At 32.9% G+C, this 21,031-nt stretch overlaps 2 protein-coding genes across 2 annotated transcripts; one reads left to right on the forward strand and one right to left on the reverse strand.

Moving 5' to 3' along the window:
* The first annotated feature begins 4,312 nt into the window (after positions 1 to 4,312).
* Positions 4,313 to 8,945, forward strand: LOC112728100 (RNA-binding NOB1-like protein). The gene is made up of 6 exons (XM_025778086.3): positions 4,313 to 4,661; positions 6,036 to 6,379; positions 6,679 to 7,726; positions 7,900 to 8,068; positions 8,157 to 8,273; positions 8,430 to 8,945. Exons 2-6 carry the CDS (start codon positions 6,046 to 6,048, stop codon positions 8,577 to 8,579), a joined length of 1,818 nt encoding a protein of 605 aa, XP_025633871.1. The 5' UTR covers positions 4,313 to 4,661; positions 6,036 to 6,045; the 3' UTR covers positions 8,580 to 8,945.
* Positions 8,946 to 9,093: 148 nt separating this feature from the next.
* LOC112728101 (suppressor of mec-8 and unc-52 protein homolog 1) lies at positions 9,094 to 19,579 on the reverse strand. Its single transcript, XM_025778088.2, has 17 exons — positions 19,344 to 19,579; positions 19,149 to 19,217; positions 18,797 to 19,007; positions 18,234 to 18,386; positions 17,120 to 17,168; positions 15,972 to 16,055; positions 15,711 to 15,814; positions 14,751 to 14,837; positions 14,584 to 14,637; positions 13,645 to 13,740; positions 13,177 to 13,304; positions 12,743 to 12,869; positions 12,602 to 12,661; positions 12,386 to 12,493; positions 10,878 to 10,978; positions 10,539 to 10,590; positions 9,094 to 9,414 (listed from the first exon to the last, which is right to left on the reverse strand). The coding sequence occupies exons 2-17, from the start codon at positions 19,175 to 19,177 to the stop codon at positions 9,316 to 9,318; spliced, it is 1,542 nt and encodes a 513-aa protein (XP_025633873.1). The 5' UTR covers positions 19,178 to 19,217; positions 19,344 to 19,579; the 3' UTR covers positions 9,094 to 9,315.
* Positions 19,580 to 21,031: the final 1,452 nt, after the last annotated feature.

The raw sequence follows: 21,031 nt of genomic DNA on the forward strand, positions 1-21,031 counted from the left end.
ATTTTTATTAATTTTTTATAATTATATTTTTTGTCTCAAATTTTTAAATGAAAAAATAAGAATAAATTAAATTTTTATAATTTGTTATAGCTTATCATAAAAAAATACAAAAACACAAAATTTTGTATCTTTGTATTTTTATTCTCAACAACAAATGCAGCCCAACAGATCAATTCCACTAAATCGTGATCCTTAACATTTTTTAAATTAAATTTGCATGGACTCGACAATTAGAACACAAAACTTTCAACTTGGTAGGATGGTATATGTGAACATCTTCCTATTTTTTAATCTAGAAAATAACGAAAAGAAAAACAAAAAGTAAAAAGAAAAAATAATTTTTTTTTAAAGAAGAGTTTTTTTTAAGAGTAAATAATTATTTCTGACTTAAAAGATTTAAACACCGACAAAATTAATCACAAAAAAATTAAACTAAAATTGTGTATCCACGAAAGATATATTCCGTTTGACAAAACTATCTCACTGTTAAATTTAAAGTTATTTTTTAGAATGACTAAACTATCTTTTATTATATTCTTTATTTCAACTTTCAACTTTTTTTCATCATTAGTACCAAAATAAACCCTAATCCATAAAAATTCTATCAAATTTTAAATTAGAATCAGACTTAATCTTAAACAGTAGAAAGTGAAATTGTACCTTAACAAACAATCTAAAAATCTCATGAGCATTCTCTCTATAGATCTATAAAATGTCTCCCACATACATCTCAATCTCCAAATCAATAGTGTAATTATCAAATTGAACAAACGAGGAGTATTGCATCGCATTTACTTCGATTTCATCCATAACCACCTGCACTGAATTCTGCGCGTCACCGCTAGAAGAGGAAGAAGCTCCATCTTTGTCAAAGACTGACGGCAATAAATGTAAACAGATCGGGGGGAGAGAGAGAGTCTTTTTCCCATTTCTTTCTTCCACTATTTCGTCTCTTTTTCGCTTTGTCTCTTTTTCTCTGTTAGAAAGGATAAAAGAGAACAATAGAAAAAGAATTTGTGTGTATTTAAGTTATGTTAAATGATATAATATAGAAAGGTATTTATAGGTGCTAAAAGAATCGAAATAATAAAAACGTAATATCCTATAATAAATATTCAGATATGCTAAATAATTCTAATGAAAGCTAATTGATCCTAATATATTCTAATATCTCCTTCAAACTCAAATGACAACTTGAGTAAGTTGAGTTTGAAACTTATTTAAAACAACGAAATAAAAAAAATACATAAATTGATAGAATGGATGCAAATGGATTTGCCAGAAGAAAACACAGATGAAATTGCCGGAAGGAAGTATAGACGAAACTGCTAGAAGGAAGCGCAGACGAAACTATCACAAAGAAGTGTAGACGAAACTGTCAGAAGAAAGGCGCAGACCAGGTAGAACTGCCGCAAGAAAAGTGTAACACCCTACCATACAAAATTTTACGCTTAAGCCGTAAAATATAGGTGATATAGTATTACGACCTATAAAATAAAAATAGAATATATATATAATATAATTGAATGAAATATAATATTCGAGTAGCTTTAAAGGTTAATTTAAGCAAAAATGTGAAAAATAAAAGCGCGACGCTTAAGATAATGTTTACTTGCGTACTAAGGCTAAAATTTTTATATATGAATAATTTTAATGTGAAATACAAAAATATTTGATGATTTTGGTGTTCTACAGGGTTGTGGTAGTAGCACAAAACGTCACTGACGTTTTGCAATAAATTTTTTTTTTAATCATCAAAGAACAAAACTTCACTGACGTTTTGTAATAAAAAATATTATTTTAATTATTAAAACAGAAAACGTCACTGACGTTTTGTTAGAAAAATATTATTTTAATTGAAGAAACACAAAACGTCATTAACGTTTTGTAAATGGCCATAGTTGTGTTTAACACACAATTTGGTTCATGACGAAGGATTTCACCTCTAGTGATACAATATTAAAAAGAAAAAGTTCGCGTACTAACAAAAATAAATATACATATAAATAATATAAAAAGAATATAAAAATGCAAAATAATCCTGAAAAGCTAAAATTGACCAAAAATAGATATATACATATATATATAGTGCTTGTTTGGGCGCTATTATTTTGTTAAAATAAATCTTTTTCAATGAAAAAAGATCTTCGCTCACAGATCATTAGATATTGAACCATCATTGATTTGCTAAAAATTGACAAAACAAATTGGCACTCCTGGTGGGACAGTTTTAAATCAAAGTGTGTCAAATAAATCTTTTTCCAGTAATTGTTAGTGTATGCATTTACGAAGTGGGAAGATCATTCACATGGCTGATGAGTTATCAAATATGAATGGTGGTTCATCCACCAATGATAGCATACCGATTTCCATGCAACAAGCTGACGTGTCTTCACGTTCGGAAGGTGCAATTGGGACTGAAAGTATAGTCGTTACGACTATTCAAACTTGAAATATTGGACATAATACTCGTCCACATGGTCCTGTGCCACCATATCAACCTCTGTTAACCGCTGGTTGGCCTCCTTATGGTCTTCCTCCTGGTTATACCCCACCGGTGGGTGGTTTTATGCCGCCTGTTCGTTTTGGGAATGTAAATGGAGCGAATAACGTTCAAAACCCACAACATTCCGAGTATTCTCGTGATTATCATGTGGGCTCTACTTCGAATGCTGTGAATTTGGTGGCAGTATATCGACAACAAGTAGAGGAAAGTCATAATGACTTGGTCAATTTATTGACTCAGCAAATAACTATAATTCTGAATCCCATGATGGCTGATCACGAATCAAGATTCGAACGTCTTGCTAGACAAGTTGAGAGGATTGCTCGAATCGTTGATTATGATGAAGGTGAGAGGCATAATGCTAGGAAAAATAACGAAGGAATGGAAAATATTTTTCAAAATGAAAACCAGATTCCGAATCGAGAAAATCCTCACATGGTTCCCCGAAGTCAAAATGCTGATGACTATCTAGCCGGATTGCGTGGTGATCGCTATCAAGTTACTAGAATTATTGAAGAAGTGTTAAATCGGGTTGGCTAAATGTTGGTTTTATGAATCAACCACATTTTGTGTCCATTTTTCCCTAAGTGGTTCAAATGGCTGAAGTGCCAAGAGGGGTGATAATCTCAAAAATAACCACAAAATTTGCTGGTGAAGTTGGAGAATCAACTACTGAACATGTTGCTCGTCATTTGGTCGAAATCGGGAATCTAGCTAATGATGAAAATTTAAAAATGAAATTTTTTCCTTCATTATTGACAAAGAATGCATTTACTTGGTTTTCGAATCTTAGACCAAATTTGATTACAACATGGAACCAGTTAGAAACTGCTTTTCACGCTCAGTTCTATCGAGGTGAAATGAACGTAGCAGTTACTGATTTAGTGGCTTTGAAATGTGAAGATGGTGAGACCATTGATGATTATTTAATACGTTTCAAAAATGCTAGAAGTAATGCTATGTGTCATTACCTGAGAATGAGATAGTGAAAATAGCAATTATGGACTTGGGATTTTATATGCGTAGAAAATTGCTTAATGTGCATATTCCTGACTTGGCTCATCTGGCTGAAAAGGTTCGACAGACCGAACTTATGAAAAGAGAAAAAGAGAAATACAGGAGTGAACAGAGATCGAAGAGTAAACCTTTTACTCGAAAAGAAAAGGTTGCTTATGTAACAATAGAGTCTTCCGAAGAAGAATTTGATTTCGAAACAGAAATTGATTTGGCCGAACTTAAGAAAGGCCCTCGTTATGTTTGTTCTTTGTTGAAGAAGTTGCCAAGTAATGAAAAGTCGAATGATTCAAAACTAAAAAGTGGAAAAAAATATAGTTTTGATATTTCAAAATCTGATCAGATTTTTGATGTGTTGCTTAAAGATAAACAGTTAATTTTACCTGAGGGTAGAACTTTGCTTTCTGTGAAAGATTTAAAAGAAAAGGTTCGACAGACCGAACTTATGAAAAGAGAAAAAGATCTTTTTTTTTTATTTTTTAGCGTGTTTGACAAATTTTTAATAGTAAAAGTAAAAGCACTAAAAAAATAAAAAATTTTTTTTTTGAAAAACTATAATTTACATCTTTTTTTAAAAGATCTTTTTTTCTTAAAAAAAGATGTTTTTCATGCAATAAATAAACAAAAAAGTACTTTTATATTGTTATACCCAAACATAATTAATAAATAAAAAGATGTTTTTGCATGAGATATCCAAACATAAAATTACTTTTACTTTTTCTATAGGATCTTTTAAAAAAAAATAACTCAAAAAAGATCTTTTCTTAAAAGTTCACCCAAACAAACAAGCCCATAATTCCAAGATTTTCAAAATACTCAAAATAGATCCTATGTCTCCGTCAAGCCTCCAAGAGGGTTTTGGTCTGGTCTTCTCCTCTCGTCATTCTCAGTTTCTCACAAAACCCTAGCCTCCTCCACCGCCGCGACCGTTCTTCTCACTGCCTCCGTCCGTCGCGCTCAAGATCTTCGTCTGTTCGTCGTGCTCCAGCCTCTCTCCTCATTCGCCAATCGCCAGCTTCTTCATCGTGCTCGCGAGTCGGCGTGTTCCAACCCCTCATCTTGCTCAGTCGCGCTTTGCCTGTCGTCCCTCGTCGTGCTCGTCGTCGTCTTTTGAGTCGTCTGTCGTGCTTGTCCCTCGAAGGTAATGGCTGCTCTGCTCACTGAATGATTAGCTTTCGCTCTGCTCACTGAACTTTTTATTCCTGTTCTTCGTTGTTTATCAATTTTTTGTTCAGAAATCATATTGAAATACAGAATGATTAGCTTTAGCTCTGCTCCCTGCTGTAGTTCTTCGTTTTTTTATTTTTCGTTCAGAAATCATATTGACATTCCTCAATGCTCATTGTTCACTCCTCATTCCTCAATGTTCAGAAATCATTTGTTCTTTGTTTTTTTTTTTTAATGGCTACTCTGAGTTTGTTCAGAAATTATTTTTTGTTCAGAAATCAATTTTTTGTGCTCAATGCTCTCACTCTGAGTTTGTTCACTACTGTAATTTTTTGTTTTTAATTTTTGAAGCTGAAAATTTTGACAATCCTTGTTAAAATTGTACTGAAAACCTTGTTAAAATTATGAAGGCGTATAGCTTGTTATTTTTCGTTTGTAACCCAATGAAGAAAAGCATAAATTGTTCAACCTTGTTTTTAGTTCAACGAAGAAACAGATGAATTAAATTAAGTCAATTAACTACATGAGAAGATGATGGAATATTTGTTGCTAGTTTAGTTAGTTCAATAAAATTTTCTTATCTCTTGTGACTTTCTTGATGAGTTCAATAGTGTTATAAACTTATAATGAGTGTTAAAATAGTTAATTATTACTTTTTAGGATTTGTAATTTCAGTTATGGATGGTAGTATCAATCAAGAATCACCTGCTGATGATGTTTATCTATATTTTATTTATTATTTTATTATAAAAGTGTTATTTCGGTTAAACTACGGTTGAACCGGTTAGACTAGTGAACCAGTAACTAGAGCGATTCGATCACCAGTCCAATTTTCAGAACCTTGTTATTTTTCTTCTTCTTCATCATCTTTATGTTTGGTAGATTTCAAAAGACTAGGGCGAAAGGAAAAAGAAAAAGGAAACAAGAAAAAGAGAAAGGGAAGAAAGAGAAAAAGAGCAACAAGCTAAAGCCAAATCATGTTCAAACACCTTTTGTTCAATCTGTGTTCTATACTATATGTTTTCTATTGAATTTTTTCGTTCTACTTGTTCATTCTTATTTTTTAATTGAAGGGAAAGAGTTTGGCAATGATTTTGCTTTTCTGGCATTCTCTGTATCTCTCTATTATCAAAATCAAGAGGTTAAAGATGAGGATGAAGGGTAATTTAGAAATTTAATATGATGTTTTAACGGAATCAAAACAAATAACGATTGGTTATTTTTGTCAAACAAAATATATCTTTCATGGGTACAGAATTAGTTTAATTATTTTTCGGTTAGTTTTGTCAGCACTCAAATCTTTCATGTTCAGAAATGGTTATTTATTTATTTAATTTTTTTAATCAAGGAGGATCAACATGGAGGATCAACCTCCACCACCAGCATCATCATCATCATGCTGGAGCAGCGTGCTGAAGAATCAGGCAACTGCGAAGCCACCTCAGCAACAATCCATTCAAAATGGTCGAGGCTTAGTCGAGAGCTGCAAATCTGCCCACGGCGTTTCTGTGGCCGTTGTTGACGCCAACGCTGTCATTGATGGCGGTGAGAAGCTTCACAGCCTTGCCGACAAGTTCGTGTCCGTCCCTGAAGTCATGGAAGAAATCCGTGACCCTGTTTCACGCCACAAACTTAATTTCCTTCCCTTCACTATCGATACCATGGAGCCCACTCCTGAAGCTATCAACAAAGGTAAACTCTTTCAGAAACTATGAGTCTATGATTTGCATGTGGGTGTAAATAAGGACTCATTACGCATTAAGCATTAATCTTTGAATGTGTTGTTAAATTGGACAATACAAGTGAATATGTTCCACAGAATTTAATATGAAATTCTAGTGAAATTATCTTGGACATTAATTTAATGTTCAAAACTGTTGCTTTTTAATTCAATCTAGATGTTATATTATGATTGATAGCTTATGTATTATTGTTTGTGAACTGATAGTGTATATTGGCTTCTAACTTATATTACCAATGGAATGCTGTAGTTGTCAAGTTTGCTAGGGGTACTGGTGACCTGCAAACTCTTTCAGATGTTGATCTCAAACTCATAGCTTTGACTTACACTTTGGAGGCTCAAATCCATGGGACACAAAATCTCAGGGAAAGTCCACCTCCTGTTCAAACGGTGAATGTTCCGAGGTTGCCTGAGAAGGACATGCCAGGGTGGGGTTCCAATGTGCCTAATATGGAGGAGTGGGAAGCATTGGAGCATCAAGCTGAGGACAAGTCGAATTCCAATTCAAGGATCCTTCCTTTGAGGGATTTAAACCTGAATGTTGTTTCTCAAGAAGGTCATTTAGAAGATGGTTCAGCAGAACATAAAAGCAAAACTTCCTCATATATTCAACAGCATCTTGAGTTAGGATCAAGTAAGCCTAAGAAAAAGGAGATAAATATTGAAGGGAAGATCATGGTGGCTGCTGGAATTGATGCATCCCAAGGACAAGTTGATGGCGACGAGGGTGATTGGATGCCTGCTGTCAGCCGAAGTACTCATAGGAGATTTCTACGAAGGAAAGCTAGACGTGAGTTGTATGGCACATCCAGTAATCAAGATCAGCAGCAAGATTTGGAAGAAAATGCCGATGATGTTACTGAAGATGCTGGAGCTTCGTCTCAGCACATTCATCAAAATAATGACGAAAACCATATTGGAAGTGGTGTTTCTGTGAATGATCAGATAATGGAAGAGAATGAAAGTCATGAAACGCTCCCTGCACTTATGAAGCAAATGATGCTAGAAGGTTCACCTGAAGTTCTTGATCATGAACAAAACCTAGGTTTCTCTAAACCTGGTGAGACAGATACATTCAACGGCGAATCAAACCACTTGGAGCATGCAAGCCAGACTAGTGAAGTTACTGATTTGTCATATGCAGATGATGATAGTAGTGAACAAAGTTGGATGGTTCAATCATTATCTGAATCAAGTGTAGCCTGTGTAACAGGTGACTTTGCAATGCAAAATGTTCTTCTCCAGATGGGTTTGCGTTTGCTGGCGCCTGGAGGTTCACAGATACACCAACTGCACAGGTAATTTACTTAAGCTTCTTAAATGCTTATGTCTTTACAAATTGCCAATCATCACTATTTGCAACTTACATAATGACTTATGACATCTACTGTTTGCGTGTAGTTTAATAATATATTCTTTGAATCACAATATGGCAATTCCTATGTGCTTATGTCTCAAATTATTTGTCCAGATGGATACTCATGTGTCATGCCTGCCGCACTGTTACTGCTGATATTGGGAGGATTTTCTGTCCAAAATGTGGAAATGGTGGTACCCTACGCAAGGTAGCTGTTACTGTTGGTGAAAATGGTATAGTGATGGCAGCCCGTCGACCTCGAGTAACATTACGTGGTACAAAGGTGAGCTTGGTTTGTTTTCTAGAACTACATGTTCAATTTTTTTTTTTTTAAATAATGTATTGCATCTTTTACATGGTTTTATTTGCAGTTTTCACTGCCTCTACCCAAGGGCGGCAGGGATGCAGTCACAAAGAACCTGATTCTCCGCGAAGATCAGCTTCCTCAACGGGTACTTTATCCTAAAACAAAGAAGGCTAGCAAGAAGGTACTTTATCCTCTACATGCTGAAACTACTTATATAGCCGCTGATTCCATTTCCAATTGAATTTGCTGCATCTTCCTGTCGTCATTCTCATTCGGAGACTTAGGCTCATACTAACCATAGCTACTTTAATTTATTTTTTTTCTTTATTCTTCACAGGATGATGACATTTTCGCATCAGGCAGTGTCTTCACCCACCACACAGATAAGCGTGCTCCTTTCCATCCTCCCATAAGGAAAGCATTAGCAGTTTTTAGTGGCAGGAGAAATCCCAATGACAATCACTACTCCGGTTCTAGACACAAATAGTGGAGATGTCTAAATTTTTCATGGACCCTCCAACACAATTTTGTTTCACTTGTTTGTTTTGTGGAGTTAACATGGAAAGTTTGTTTAGTTATAAAACAATGATTAAGGGCTTGATGTTTTGTGTCCAGATCCCTTGATTACCCCTCTTATCAGTTGTTATGTGTGGATACAACTGAAATTTTGCCCTTCATTTCTTCCATATGTATATGATTCAAGCGTATTAAAAACTGAGGATGTTTTAGAAAGCTTGAACCTTAAAAGTAGTCTTATCCGGTAAAGATGTGGTGTGCACTTTCCCAAAATTACAAAAAAAAAAGTAGCAGTGTTATAAATACAGGTACTTTGGATGAACCTGTTTATGTTTCCTATCTTTGCTTATGGCTCCATTGGATTTTCTTATTTTTGGATTCGGATTCTTAAATACTGCCAAGCAGAGGCCTGCACTGATCGTTGTAAAATCCATTTTATCTATTTTTTATTTGATGTGTAATCTCTAAATAAAAAGTTCCAGGGATTTTAATTTCAATTTTTTTCCTTTAATTTTATCAAGACGATAAACCATAAATCATAAATAAAAGTACAATCTCACCTACAATTCCCAATGGCAGCGTACGAATTAACAAGCTACAAAATGGAAATAAGAGAGAAAAAACATTGTACAGCTACAAACGAGAAACATGTATTCCTATGATTTTCATTTGTGCTTATGGAGGTCATAATAGCGGGCAGACGAAGATCAAGGCTTCCATAACTTCATTGTGCAGTCTTCACTATAAGTTGCAACAAGATTCCTATGGGGGTGATGGGTGACGCCTATAACTTCCTTCTCATGGACCTATCATTAACCAGAGAGAATATCATTAACCGTGAAAAAGTTGTGTATCAAGAGATAAACATAAGTTGTGTTAGTGGTGGAGAAAACACAATATATAGAATAAGTACCTTGAATATCATTTGGATTGGTTATTTTAATGGAAAAAGTACCATATTATTAAAAAAAAAAGTATTCTATAAAATTCTAAAGAATAAAGATATTTGTATACAATTTTAAAAAAAAAGTTTTTATTTTATTGAGTGCTTGGATTGGCTCGACTCCAAGATACAGCTGGAAGATACAAGTATAAAAGAGTAAAGTACTAAATTGGTCCCTTAGGTTTGGGCGTAATTTTGTTTTGGTTCTTAAGGTTTAAAGTGTTCTATTTGAATCCAAAAAAGTTTCATTTAGCATCAATTTAGTCCCACAGTGAGGTCAAAATTAAATAATTAACAAAATGTCCTACATAACAACAGTTCAAGAATAAAATCGATAATCTGTAAAACAAGTACAAGTTCCAGAGGCACAATACATTTATTTATCATTTTCTTTAGTTTTATAGAAAATATTTTATTTATATTATAAAAAAATAATAAATAAATGTATTGATGTATCAATGGTTGATTTTATGCCTCTGGAGCTTGTACTTGTTCTCCAGATTATCGATTTTGTTCTTGTACTGTTGTTATGTAGAACATTTTGTTAATTATTTAATTTTAACCTCAATGTGGGACTAAATTGATGCTAAATGAAACTTTTTTGTATTGATGCATCAATGGTTGATTTTGTGCCTCTGGAGCTTGTACTTGTTTTACAGATTATCGATTTTGTTCTTGAACTGTTGTTATGTAGGACATTTTGTTAATTATTTAATTTTGACCTCAATGTGGGACTAAATTGATGCTAAATGAAACTTTTTTGGATTCAAATAAAACACTTTAAACCTTAAGGACCAAAACAGAATTACGCCCAAACCTAGGGACCAATTTAGTACTTTACCCTATAAAAAATATGCAAGCTTATAGATCAACTAACACAATGGTACCTTATATAAACAATATCACAATGTTATATTGTTTCTAGAAAATGAAATTAATTTGAGAGAAATTTATAAATCTAATGTCAGGCTATCTCAAGCAACATACCTTCATCAGATGCTCTAATTTGCCAGATTGGTGACTGAAGCAGTACATATTCCTGCATTTAATTTTCAAATCTCCCAAAGAATTAACATAACAATTTGGAAGTAAAACTGAGGAGGATTAATTCAAATAAAAATTTAATTACAAATTGGAAAATCTCGTGAAAATCATTTTCTGAAGTTTATTAAGGATTAAGCTAAGCTCTTTATTTTCAAAAACCGAAAATATAGCAAGCACAAAAGTCTGAGTAATAAGGCTAAGGCATGGTATAACATCTTTGTCTTCCATCTTGCATGAAGAGACAATATTATAGAACAAAATAAGAAGTATAAATCTATATACCTGTCTTCACCGACACAATAAATCCATTCTCCTTTAGGTGAAACACAAGCAGCAATGAAGTCGCCACCCTCTCTTTTACCAGATGAGAAGCTCTTAACAACCTAACACGTTTGACAAAGAAAAATGCGCTTAGAATATAGGACCAGAAATGTTCACAGAATAGGACCACTTAGATCAGATAGCATTCACCGAAATGTTCTAACATACTTAGGCACCAACTTGCCTAAAATCCAGTAGTTAACACGCTTTCTCTTATCATAGTTTGAAGAATAATGATGCAATTTCATAACTCATGCAGTATGGGAATCTCATTTTTTATCTTAATAGCACGTACTACAAGTACATATGTATTATTTTTTATTTTCAACAAAAATCAAAATCCACTTCAACCATTCAATTGTACAGTTAGATTTTCTAATCCCATCACAACATCACAATTTATGACAATATGCTTTTATATCCCATTGAGAATTGAATAAAACCACAATCACAATGCCTGCAACATCCATTACATGCATTTTAGTCTCAATCTTTAAATATATTGTAAACATGTAATATAGTGTCATCTTCAACAACATACAATAATAAATGTCTTAAAAATACATATCATTTAGAAAATAAAACAAAACAAAGCTTCAAAATTCAATTACCTTGGTAAAAAAAGCTTAAGTTACAATTTCCAAAACTTGCAGCATTATTATATTTAAATTACATGAAATCTGAATTTCATTTGTATAGAAAAGGAGAGGGAGAAAAGAAATATGGTGATAATCTATCAACAAGATGATGAATAAAATGGTTGCACAATTGCACCATCAAACTGTTACAAGGAAAACTACATAAATGTAGTAGATTGATATATTTATACTAGAAAGTATAAGAAACCTTCATCACTCCAAACCTATGAGTTTCATACTATGACATTTAGAACCAATCCTAAACTAAAGCTGGTTGGTTAATCCCAAGCCAAGATAAAGAGGATTGCGGTTGGCCATCAACAGCTAACATTAAAAATTTGTCAAATCTTTATGACATGGATCATGGACAGGATGGTGATTTTAGGTTATTGCCAAGAAATGTATTGGAACACTCAGTACACTGTCAAATATTAATAGCTTAAACATGGATATCATAGAGCACTATCCATGACCCCATATGATATGACAATGCTTAGTTGTTATTAGAACTAATAAAAAGTGGAGAGGTAAGACATCATATGAAGCAAGTACCATCTGACTCCAATATAGTAATGTAATGACTATTAATTCTTAAATATGAAAAATTTCAAAATAATTAAAAGGCAGAGAAACAAATACAGCAAGACTATAGAGAATTTGTGTATCTCAGTAAATTCCCCAATTTCACCCCATGTATATGCAGAAATAGATATTTTCAACAGAAACCATGAACATTAAGGAAAATACTTTTGCAGCCACATTAATCTTCATAGCAATATCCCCCTAAATCAAGTATAAAAAATGACAAGTCATCCACTATATAATATTTACCTGTCCTTGAAGTGTCATGATGTATATTGATGATGTTTTATTACAAACAATAATGTGGTCAGTAGTCTTGGGGAAAATATGAACAGAGTTGACAGAAGCATCACCTCCCTAAAAATTCAAAAGAACCAAAAATTAGGCAGAACAACAAATTTAGAGAGATGCGATAGTAGATTGAAGTTTCTATGCAGTAATAATGGAAAGTTATTAAATACACACTCTTAAAGGAGATGGCGGCTTAAAAGTTTGTATGCAGTCTGTTGTCTTCACATCCCAGACCTACAATTAGTAGAGGGAAAAGAATTATTATGAATATCCAAGAATTATTATGCGACACATATTTGTTGCTGAATAACTGACCTTCACTGTACAATCACTAGATGCAGTAATGATACGACTACCATCAGTTGTGAAAATTGCATCGTTCACATAAGATGTATGCCCACGGAATTCTTTCAACATCTTTCCAGATTTGAGACCATGGATTCTATATTACATCACCAGAAACAATTGCATTAGCAATTACTAACATTTTATTAAAGAAATTATAATAAAATATCAAATAGCTCTAGAGTCAAAGATTATAATAAGTTGTGTAAAATATAAATAGTTGCACACAATTTAGCAAATTTTACTAGCAATCCCTGCAGTGTAAATAATAGTACCATCTAAAGCTCTTACTCCCTAATAAGCATTTCCCTTCCTTACCAAGTCCCTAACATATTCCAGGAAGGCTCTACGCTCATAAATGGTTAATGAAATATGGACATCAAACAAGTTAATTGAGAAAAAACCTTGCTGTGCTGTCAAATGATGTACTCAATAATTGGCTTCCATCACGAGAGAAGGAAAGGCTTGTCACACCTTGGGAATGTGCACGCTCAAGACGCCGCAAGCATTGACCAGTCCTTATACGCCAGACCTGAAATGAACGACCAATTATACAGATTAAAGTTCCACTTATTAACAGATCAGGTGAACAATGTTAACACACTTTGAATTTACAGCAATTGCGGCACAGATAAAAGATGATGAAACATATTGGAATAACCATAAACCATATAGAGTGGCATACAATTAACTAGGAGGACTAGATATGGTAATGAACATAAAGCTTCATTTAGAAACAAAGCATAAAGACAAAGATAGTAAAATTTGCAATAGTATTATGATCAGTTGCTATTTAATTCCTCTTATTTTCACTTTAGAATTTCATCAAAGGGATAGTTCAAAACCATAAAAGGCAGACAATTAACACTCACTTTGATCTTTCCATCTTGTGATCCAGATGCAAGCATCTCTGAATCTCTGCTAAAGTCTACACAAAGCACGGCATCCTCATGCATCATGAACACTTCCTGTAAGTTCATAGAATCAGACAAGGTGCAATGCAAAAAATGACTAGACTTGCTGTACACAATACTATACGAAATTCCCTTCCATAAAGCACAAACATATTATTTCAATGTGCAACTACTTTGTTCCAGAAGGTAAGCATGTCTTGTTAGTATTGATAGTTTTAAAACTCGGCTACGTGAATCACGATGTTTTCATGCAGAACAACCCAACAGGAAAGCTCTGATGAAGGTCTAATCCGTGTACTACATCACAAAACAACCCCCATGCATACTGAAAGTTACAAGGAAATGGAATAAATAAATAAATAAATCATTTCTGCATTTATGGCAGTAGTTCCAAATTAGCAACCAAGACTACTGCATTATTTTTTCCACAGCTTCCAGTGAATCAATAAATGCAAAGGTGCAAGGGACAGTAAAGGTTTGAGAGATATTTGAGGCTCAGAAAATTCCACTTTTTTTTTTGGATGGAGTAATTAAAGAGGGCTAAGTAATTTTAGAGAGAATTTGAAATCTCGTGGTAAAATATTGTACTTGCAGATATAAATGAAGGGATATACAAATTTCAAGGGATTTTAAGAAGGAAATTGAAGTACCTAAAAGTAACAAAGAGGAAAGTCAGTCATATTAAATGCAAGTAATATATTTATTTCATCCAAATAAGAAATTGTGCAATTGAAGGGAATTTAATCGAACCCTTTGAATTTCCATGTATTCCCTGAAATTTTAGAATACTTCATCCAAACACAACCTAAGGAAACGTATTAGCCAAATTGCTATTTCAAAATTCATCAAAATACATTATACTTAGTCTCAAAAAATTTCAAATACAAACTCACTTACATCTGCCTGGTACTGAAGATCTTTCTTTAGTTTTCCACTTAAGTAATCCCAGACCTGGAAATTTGTCCACAAATTAAGAAAGAAGCTCATAAAATTCTAAAGAAATTAAAATATTTCAATATTTGTTTTCCTATCCCAAAAACATTAAATATTCTAATCTTGCATACCTCGATAAACCCATCAACCGAGCAAGATACAAGAAACTGCCCATCTGGTGAAAAGCAAGCACATTCTGCATGACTTTTTGTCCCAAACTAAACAAGCATACAGGAAAAACACAAGCGATAAGGGTCAGATTCTGCACCGTCCACCATCATTATACAAAAAGGAGCTAGTAAGGAATAACGACTTTTACTATGTAAGTATGGATGACAAATAGAGTAACAAACTAGAAGCATAAGGCAACCTCTAAAATGCGACATACATACAAGGTCAAACAACCGTGACTTTTCAAGAGATAAATAATGATGAAGTAGGAATGACCATCGTATACCAATTAGCAATAGTAAAACAGATTGTAGTTCAAAGGCTTTAAGGATGGCATAACTACCCTAATAACTACAAAACCAACATCTACTAGAGACCTGCCAAATTAGATAATCAGTGCCAGATTATCTGGACCCATGTACATCTTTGGACAATACCCCTTAGCGACCACAGCAACAGGTGCATAAACAAGTGATGGTTAAAGCTTGAACACCAGAAAACAAAACAGCTCCTCCTTCCTCATCACCTCACCTTCCTAAAACTAATCTCCTACCAAGTGTCATATAACCTATAGCTCAATAGAGATTAATGTGTGTTTCTACAGTTCCTGTATAATAAATAAAAATACCTAACCTCAAACAAGGTTAGTGTTACTCATGTTTATAACAGAATATTCATTCTTGAAACTAAAAGGAAGAAAAAATGTTATATAGATAATACTTTAAACAAACCCAAAAAAAAACATAACACTTGTTTGTGCCATCAGTCCTATCTTTGCAGCATTACATGAAAACTTCCTTGGCACAAATTTGCAGGAAATCATGTGGCCTTGCAGATTTGTTTCTTTATATCTCCAATGATGTTCACATCCATTTAAGAATATAACTAAAACAATTGATTAAAACATATATTAATCATGCCTTTATTGTGTGTGAGAGATTTGTCGGGTACATGTCATCTACATCTTGTTTCATAGCAGCTGTTCCACGGAACAAATCAAATTGTGTTCCAGGAGGTAGTAACCCTGAAAGATCCCAAAGGAAAACACCGCATCAATGAGTTGAAGAAAAGTAGAATAGTTGATGTCCTGCACTGAACTGAAACAAAAACAAAATTGCAAATAGTGAATCGGATACAAATGCACACTTCAAAGTGACATCAACATATTACTAGGTGATTACCTTGATGCTGCTGCCACTTCAAAGCCTGACCAATTAGAGCCATTAATCGAGACGGAGGGACTACAGTAACTTCAGCAGCAAGAGCTGAAAATGCAAAATGCAAGTTAGTTCCAGTTTTCAAGCAATATAAAATGGCGCAATGTACTTATACAATCATAAATGGGAAAAATAAACCCACAATATTAAGAACCACCTTGGTGGTTATGAACTTGAGCCACTGAATTATATTAGAATGAACTTTTCTTTTGTGTATGGTTCGATGCTTGTATACAATTTACCTGGGGCAGATTAATATTAGAGTAATTAAAACAATCCTGATTTCAGTCATGTTTAGACTAAAATCTCAATACCTTCTACATTTTTTTACAGAATTAGTAAACTAAATTTGAGACTCGAGTTTGAGTTAAGAACTTGAACAGTTGAGCGTTCACTGAATGCTGCCATGCCCACAATCTTACAACACACTTATAGCAAGAAAATTGAATTTTATTTAATTAATGATTATTATAGTGTATAGCATAATTAGAATGCTAGAATTCTACTACAGTATTATATAGCTATGGAAAAGGTAGGAGTATAAGCAACGTTTGTAAACACAATACCATAAGAAAATTATCTCCGGGGCACATATTTGAGTGTAAACATATTATACAACAAACAGTATTTTATCTCTTCTATTATCTTTTGCAAAGTTTCTCAATCCTCACAGGAACCCGTATCAAAATGCTAGAAAAAACACAATTCATTCAACAAGAAAAAATGAAAAGGGAAGCTGGACAGCCCATCACCAAAAGAGAAAAAGGAAAGCAGTCCACCAGTTCAAATGATAAGGAATTCTCTAAACCATTACATCCTTAAAAGAAACAATCCTAGAATTATCCTATAAAGGATCTTGCAAATGAAAGAATTCCAACTAAACAAAATTGATAACAGGGTATAAAAATGGAATTGGTTTCCTCAAACCTAACAGACCACAAATTTTTCACATCATCACTTTTAACAAAACAAAACGAAAACAGAAAACAGAACTCCAGCAACAAACTGGTTCTCTATCAATCAGAGGAGGGTTCATTTTAAAATTCCAACCAAGATAGAAATATTCATTACAATCAGATATAGAAACTACCAGTAAAGTAGAAGACAAAAACCTTGGGCAATTAGCGCACGCCGCTTCTCTTTTGTTGAGTCTTGATAAGCCTGTCAGATAGATCACAATTCAGACCTATTCATTTTTCAAGAAAACATGACAATAATACATGAAGATTATGGTATTTATTTTTCAATAAAACATGAGAAAGAAATCAAATCGTTGTATTTAGTATGCTAGCCATAGTAGCACTTCACTAGTTGCTTAATAGGCACTACTGAGCCTCGTTTTTTCAATTATTAATATTTTTCATAGAATTTATAATATATTGAATCGAACAATATATTTATTATAATTTTAATAATATTTTTTAATAGCTTTTTTATTTACATAGTAATTACAATAAAGAAGACATAATAATGTCAATGAGAAATATATTCTATTTTTTTCTTAAAAAATAAAAAATAAAAAAAGCTGCACTCCTCTAGCAAATTATTATCAAAATATTCAAAACCTCTTCCTCTCTTATCTCTACATAATCTAATAGTCATAAATAAGCTTAACTATAGCTTAATTATGTCAAGCTTGTTGAAAACTTTTTACATAGCCAATCTCAAGTGTAGACAAAAGAAGTGTTTATGTTAGGCCCTCAATAACCAACATAAATGTTTGCCAAATCCCAATGACATTGAACACACTCCCCCACACATAAGAGTCTCTATAGATTTGACAGTTAGACTACAAAAAATCACCCTACGTTGGGCTAAATTTTAGCTTCTAGTTAGACGAATGGGGTCAAATAGGGATCCAATCTTGATCATAGTAACTAGTACCTCCAAATGCTAGAGTTGCGTAGAAACATGTGAATAGTTCTATACCTTAACATCATCAAACATCACTAAGTGTCAATTATTTCAGGTTTGTCTATCCAAACTTCGAAAGCACACATACCTCATTTAACAGCAATCCACTTTCCCCAACATAGAAACACTATATACTACCAACCTAAAACAAACAAAAAATCTAGGAACTTATCATGCATAAAAAGTCACAAACTCACAATTGACCATGACACAGTCTAAGCAAAAAATTAAAAAAAGTAGAAAAAGAAATTAGCAAAACATTGATTGATTTGGAGAACAGGCAATTGCAAAAATGTAAATAGTGATCAGTACCTCATTCGGGTCAAAATAAGTTCTGACCAAGAGATGTTCAAGACGCAAATATCTTTCAGGTTGCTCCTGTTTCATGACACCCATCACCTGTGTTTGCCTTAAAATTGCACGTGCAGTATCCAACTCTCGAAGTTCAATCATTTCTAATACAATCTGTGCAACCATTTGAATGAAGCTTCGAATGAATTAAAAATACTAGTAACATGACTAACACAAATAACATTTTTAGAGTGTTGATGTTTTGAGCATCACAAAAATGTAGAGTAGAAGGCAAAATTTTAAGATTAAAAAAATATTTCTCAATAGAAATTCCAAAATATCAAAACCCCCACCTTCACTATAGTGAAATTCTTCTTTTATCCTCTCCCCCCCCCCCCCTCTCCCCCCAAACAAAAAAAAACACACACACACACACAAAGAGAGAGAGAGAGAGAGAGAGAGAGAGAGAGTGAGAGAGAGAGAGACTTATCATCATCTTTTCATATAAATTACAGAGAGTTTATGATAAATCAAGAAGGGAAACAGAATGCATACCATGAATGGAAGTGATTAAAGAGAAATACCTGCTCATACAAATCCTCCAATTTATTCCTTGGAAGCTTCAATTGAGAAACTTGAGGCAATATTGCATCCCATCTTCCACTATTAATATCAGTAACAAAGGTTTCAATGCTATCCACAGTGTTCAACGAAACCTGGCACTCGTTCTGAAGTGTCTGAAATGTCTGATGCAATGAATTTTCTTTGCAAAACTGAAGCACAATTTTGATGACACTGAAAATGACAACAAAAATCAATCATCAAATGATAAAGTATATTACAACTAGACAGTACATATGTACAGATTAAAAAATTTATACTTTAAAATATATATTTTTTTAATTTAAGGAATAAACGAGAAATAAGGGAACTTACTCTCGAGCTTCAATTTCTAGCGTAGACATCGCTTCTTATTCTATTGGACTTGGATAATTAGAGTTTGCACTGAAAAATAGAAGGAGCTTAGGGTTTTAGTGTTCTTAATTGATATACATGCGAAAAACGGTTAAACGGGAGAATAATAAACGAAGAAGTAAGTTTGGTGCCGCATTGAACTCAAAAGGTTTGGACCTTTCCGGCGAGGGGGTACTGGACTGCTCCGTCCGGCGAGAGTGCGGCGAAGCGAGCGAGACTGACTGAAGGAGAGCGTACGTAGTGTAGTTGAGTTCACCGAGTTTTTACTTTGTTTGGATATTTGATAGAGAATGAGAGAAAAGAAAATGGAAGGAAATAAAATAAGAAGAGGAAAATTAGATTTCTTTGTATGTTGTTTAGACGAAGAAAAAATGGATCGAAAATGTTTGGATAGAAAAAAAATTAAAAAAAAAATTATAATAATATAAAATTATTTTATTATTCTTATATATATATTATATATAAATAATATTTTATTAATGTATTTAAATTATTTTTTTAATAAAAAATTTTAAATTATTTTTTTAAATTTTAAATGTCATAAAAGAAAAGATATATATTTGTTTTTCAAACAAATACATATAAATAATTGTGTAAAAAAAAATTTTTATATCAAATAAATACATATATAAATATGAAAGGGTATATATGTATTTTTGTTCATCTTTACATTTTCATTCCAGTTTTTTTTTGCAACTTTGAGCAAAAAAAATTAAACTAGACTTCACATAAGTTTTTTTTTATTTTTCATACAATTTCTCTGGTGATCCAAAGAGAGGAAAATGAAGTTTTTCATCCATTTTCATCTTCTCTCTTTTCTTTCCTCACAAATTTCTTTATATCAAACAAAGTGTTAGGGTTCACAAAGGGCCATTGAATATTGATAACATTGTAAAGAACTAAAGATTAAACGGTAAAATACGCTTCTATCCCTAACCAAGTAACCGTCATCAATAATTTGAAACAATTAAATAGGGTTTGCGCTAACCGCCATAGTGAAAGAGTGTTATAGAGTACATTTTAATGAGGAGTGCTAGGGACCAGCAAGTTTTAGATTACTCACTTTATTTTTGCTGGTTAAGTACTGACCAGATTTCAATAAAACTGCCGGTTCCTAGACTTTTCCCATTTTAATTGTTAAATTATTAATATAAATTTTAAATAAAAATTATAATCAAGACTTAGAAATAAGAAGTTAGAAGCAAAGTTGCGAAAACCGGACCAGTCAATGAACCGGTAAAGTGACTGGTTCATTGGTTCAATAATTCAACCGGAGTTCAACTAGGGTTCAACCGATTTAATTAAATATTAAATAAAATTATTAAAATTTAAATATATAATTTCAAATATTTAAAAAAATATCATCAATCATCAATAAAATTATGTTAGAAAATTTAACATAACACCAACAACTATCATCCATCAAAATTTATCAAAATTCAAGAGAGCAGTAAAACACCATAACAAAATTATGCCAGATTTTCTGAAATCAACCATCAACAATTATTCCAATTTCATAAAATTATAGAAACCAAAATCTTAACACACTTAATAGTTAACACAAATGCAGCAACAACACTATTCTCCCCTAAGTTCTCGCAAGTAATCAGCAATCCTCATCAATCAGCTACAAAAGTATAAAACAAGAAAATCTTTAAAAATATTTTTTTATAATTCAAAAATAGAAAAAATCAGAGAATCCAGAAACAAAAATTACACAATTAATCCAAACACGGCCATCATACCACCATTAACACTAACTCAAAAGTCAGAACACAACAAACAGAGAAAAACAACTCACCCCAACTCAAAACACAACAAACAGAAAAAGAAACAGCAACCAA

The sequence above is a fragment of the Arachis hypogaea genome, chromosome 12, assembly GCF_003086295.3.
Source record: "Arachis hypogaea cultivar Tifrunner chromosome 12, arahy.Tifrunner.gnm2.J5K5, whole genome shotgun sequence".
Lineage (NCBI taxonomy): Eukaryota > Viridiplantae > Streptophyta > Magnoliopsida > Fabales > Fabaceae > Arachis > Arachis hypogaea.